Source organism: Adiantum capillus-veneris, chromosome 12, assembly GCF_014529385.1.
Source record: "Adiantum capillus-veneris isolate H3 chromosome 12, ASM1452938v2, whole genome shotgun sequence".
In the NCBI taxonomy this organism is placed as follows: domain Eukaryota; kingdom Viridiplantae; phylum Streptophyta; class Polypodiopsida; order Polypodiales; family Pteridaceae; genus Adiantum; species Adiantum capillus-veneris.
This window is the reverse complement of record NC_140942.1, coordinates 34,175,290-34,179,480: the sequence shown is the minus strand read 5'-3', so window position 1 is coordinate 34,179,480 and position 4,191 is coordinate 34,175,290. Positions and strand designations below refer to the sequence as shown.

Sequence of the window (4,191 nt, the reverse complement as noted above, 5' to 3'; positions counted from 1 at the left end):
AAATGTTCAACGTCCTAATGTGGTTATTCAGACTGGTAGCCAACAAATTGTGGATGGGTAGCTGTTTAGATTGCTTGGAATTCCCATGGGGTTTCATGTGACTTCCAATCAAAGGTGGGATTGGGTGCTGGATAAATTCATGAAAAATCTCTTAAGCTGGCAAAATTACCAACCTAATCTTTCTGCCAGAGTATTTGTGCTTAATCAAGTTTCCTTTTGTCTTCCCTTGTCGTTTTTTTGTCTTGTGGATGCATTCACAGTATCAACTTAACAACGTATACAATATGGCCATAAGGTTTTTGTGGGGTGGAATTGAAGAGATTAACAAAATTCCAAAAAATCTCATGGAATACCTACCCCAAGCCCTAAAAATACAGGTGGTTTAAGAATAGTGGACATTCAGAAACTAGCCACCAAACTTCCTTCCAAATGGATTCATAGAGCAACTGACTCAAATGATTATTGGGCTTGCTTGATCAAAAGATCTATGCATTTGTCCATCTAAAGGATCACAAAGCCTGCAAAGACTTATATTCAGTTGACATTTTGTTTTCTCATTCTAATACTATCCCAGAAGGATTCAACTTGGTGTGCAGGTACTAGAAACCATGGTTCTCGACTAAAATATGTTGGTCTCCTCCTAGACAGTTACTTCTCTCTATGAACTTCTGGCTACATGACCGCCTATGATTTTGTCACTACCTTAAAGACAACGAAGTGCTTCTCACAAGAAGGGCACATAGCTGCTACAAGGCAGGGATCAGATGTTCGAAGGAGTTTCCAAGGATGGCAGATGGCTAATAAAACCTAAACTTCTCCAACAATATCAGATATCAGAAGGCTGTGTTGAATTTTTATTGGATAAAATTAAGTTGATGAGACCCATTATGCAAGGATTCTTCAAAAGGAAAACATTCTCTGTAGCCAAGATCTGCAACGACATCTTCAACTCCACATATGCTCAATTCAAAATGGATCCCTCTTTGGTTTCAAAATTGAACTGCAGATGGGAAATTTCTTGGAATGCTCACCAATGGGCTCATAAATTCAAGTGCTTGTGAGCTTATCCTTTATCTATTAAGCAGAGCTGCCTCGTATGGCTAATCCTTCATCAAGGTTAGGAAAAATGGTATTTCATATGGGATATGTTTATCACTCGTCCTCTCTGTTTCCAACTGGCAAGGGAATTACAAATAGCCTGTGGAGATGGGCTGTCCCAAATCTCTTGGAAGTTAATTTTTGTAGGGGAATGTAAAAACATAGACATGCCTCTTTAGACCTATTGCAAAAGTGCATACATCTGACATGAATGGAATGAAAAAAACAAGGCAATCTTTGGAAGACCTCATACAATTCAAAAGTCTATCTATTGGCAAAAATGGAGAAAGTGTACTCTAGTTTTCTTTGAGCCTTCAAGACTGTACATAATCCATCAGTATATGGATTGGGTGCAATAAAAACCCCATCTTGCTTTTTTGTTTCATTGGACAGGATAGCCTACCCTATCCTTGGGGCCTTCATATCTTCTTCATCTTTAGAATTTTTTTCTCAAAAGAAACACCTACCCAGCAAGACTAGTTTGAAAGAATAAGGAGCTCTTCAAATCCTTACATGACATTGTCGTTGTCGCATGACCACATAATAGGCTTGGTTCAGACGAGGCAGAGGAAGAGCCGCAACAAGGAGCGTGTTGCCTTCATTGCATAAGCTTATTGGACACAACACAAAATTCACATTGTCGGACCCACCATAGGATGGGTAATACCCCACACAGAACAGTTTCTACTACCACCCCCTTTTCACGGTCAAGTGCGGAGTGTACGTTTCTTGTTGCTGCAGCCAATAGCGCAATGCTCAGAGGCATCCCTGATTCTTGAGGTTCTGTAAGCTGTTTACATCCCCCTCCTTCTGAACTTGCCACGGAAAAAACGTAAGTAGTTGACACAAGGTTCCATCTAATGCCTTTGTCTCGAGCCTAGAGTCCGAGGGACAATGCAATGTGGGTATTTTCCAAATAATAAGGGGAGGTAGGAGCGGCTGCGTGCCTCTTGGTCTCGTAGACTCGTACCCATTTGTAGCCTCCAGAGTGTGGTGCCATGTTCAAGGGCGAGATGGAGCAGCAGGCTGCTGGGAGGACGTCTGCCCATGCGTAGAGAGAGAGAGAGAGAGAAAGAGAGAGAGAGAGATGGATCTCTGCGTGTGAGCCGCCATTGAAGCAGCAGCAGCAGCGTCATCATCATCATCATCATCACCATCACCGACAGGAGAGAGAGAGACAGAGCAGCAAGCGGAAGACTCACAGCGTAGAATGCCAAGAGAGAGAACCCCCGGGCCGGGGGCATACAATAGTGATGTACGCCCCATCACGCCCTCCTCGCCCTCCTACACCATAGCCTGCAAAACCTTCGGCTCCACTGCGTCCGAAGGACAGCCCGGCCCTGGCACCTACAACTCCAAAGGCACCTTCGGCGGCCCCGCCTACACCATCCCAGGCAAGTACCCCTCCATTGATCATGAAAAGAAGTACATTCCTGGCCCTGGCTCCTACAACCTGGGCACAGCAGACGTCACACATCATCGCGAGCCTGCATACACATTGGGCGGGCGCCGCCACAACGACCAGCGTGGGTTTGGGCCAGGCCCCGGCGCTTACACCTTGCCTCGCGTCGATGGTGGGCCTGCGCACTCGATGCCTGGGAAACGCAGTGCACCATGCACCCCGAAGTCGCCGGGGCCAGGGGCCTACACACCCATGAGCAGACCAGGCAGCCCAGCATTCACCATGGCGACGCGGTACAAAAGAGGCTCGCAGGATCACTCCCCAGGGCCAGGATCATATCAGCCAAGATTGGGAGGGCATGCCCCTGCTTATACAATGTTGGGCAGGTGGAACCCTAACTCACTGAATTCCACACCAGGGCCGGGCGCATATCAGTTGGATTTAGGGGCGGCTCTGACACATCAGAGAGACCCTGCCTTCACAATCAGCTCCAGAAGGAAAATGTCTCCAGATGAGCAGGGGCCAGGGCCAGGAGCCTACTCTCCCTTAACAAGCTCTCGCACTGACCCAGGCCCTGCCTATACCATTGCAGGTCGAAAGCTTAACACTCTCGGAGATCCCACCCCCGGCCCTGGAAGCTATCACCGCGACAAGAAAAGTGGATCTCCTGCCTTCACCATTGCCGGCAAGACCCCCCCTTCGCATGCGCCTCCAACCCCTGGCCCTGGTGCCTACAATGCAAAGGACAACTCAAGTGCCCCCGCCTTCAGCATCCCGCGCCGCTACAACCCGATGCGCAAGTCGGATACGCCAGGCCCTGCTGCATACAGTCTGGATGTGAACTTCACCCACACTGCTCCTCCCAAGTTTTCTATGGGTACACGCTTTGATGAGAAGGGCAAGGAGATGGGGCCAGGCCCTGGCTCCTATGAACCTAGGGTCCGAGGCAGTGCTCCGGCGTACAGTATGTCAAGTGGCACGCCGCGCTTCGACATGTTTTAGGGAGCAAGGAAGGAAGGGCTGGAAAGGGGAGCAGTACACAGACAAAGAGAGGAGCAAAGTCTTGAAGCAACCTCAAGGCATTGAACAGATAAGTCTTTGCATGCCCACATGCACATGTCATTTGTTCATTTAGCAACTGGAATTTGCAGGGTATCTTTTGTAGTTTGGCTAACTCAAACACATGCCCAAAGCTAAAAGGAAAGCAACCTGTAATATAAGCAAACATTCTAAAGGCACAACTTGAAAAACAGAAGTAGCAAATAAGAGCAAATAACATTGCATCTATCAATCTTGAACTTCCTGCAATTCTGTTCATAGAATCTCTTTTAAGTGCATTTTACACTGATGAACAAGCAACCTAAATGTGGCTTGCGTGCACGTCCATATATCCTTCCATACTGGAACTAGGCTTGCGAGTTTGCGCATGAAAACTAGCCTCTCTTTGCACACAACTGGCTATTTTTGGTTGACCGGGCGCTTATATAAATTTGTTGATGCCGGCATTCAACAATTAAGTAAGAAGACATTGTAATGACAGAGGAACAATTCAAAAGACATACAATTTAATTAGGATGTCATCTGAAAGCTGCAAAAGATATCAACAGCGTTTAATGAGAGAACATTGTTCTACGTTTAAATTAAAAGGCATATTTTTGAGAGGACATTAATTTAGAGAACATAAGTATTAA

At 46.6% G+C, this 4,191-nt stretch overlaps 1 protein-coding gene across 1 annotated transcript; it reads left to right on the top strand.

The window, feature by feature from the left end:
- The first annotated feature begins 1,611 nt into the window (after positions 1-1,611).
- LOC147445555 (uncharacterized) lies at positions 1,612-3,785 on the top strand. The gene has a single exon (XM_086525035.1). The coding sequence runs from the start codon at positions 2,309-2,311 to the stop codon at positions 3,500-3,502; it is 1,194 nt and encodes a 397-aa protein (XP_086381161.1). The 5' UTR covers positions 1,612-2,308; the 3' UTR covers positions 3,503-3,785.
- The last annotated feature ends 406 nt before the right edge of the window (positions 3,786-4,191 follow it).

What these genes read in the sequence shown, in the direction of transcription:
- LOC147445555 (XM_086525035.1), top strand. Translation starts at nt 2,309, where the DNA reads ATGCCAAGAGAGAGAACCCCCGGGCCGGGGGCATACAATAGTGATGTA.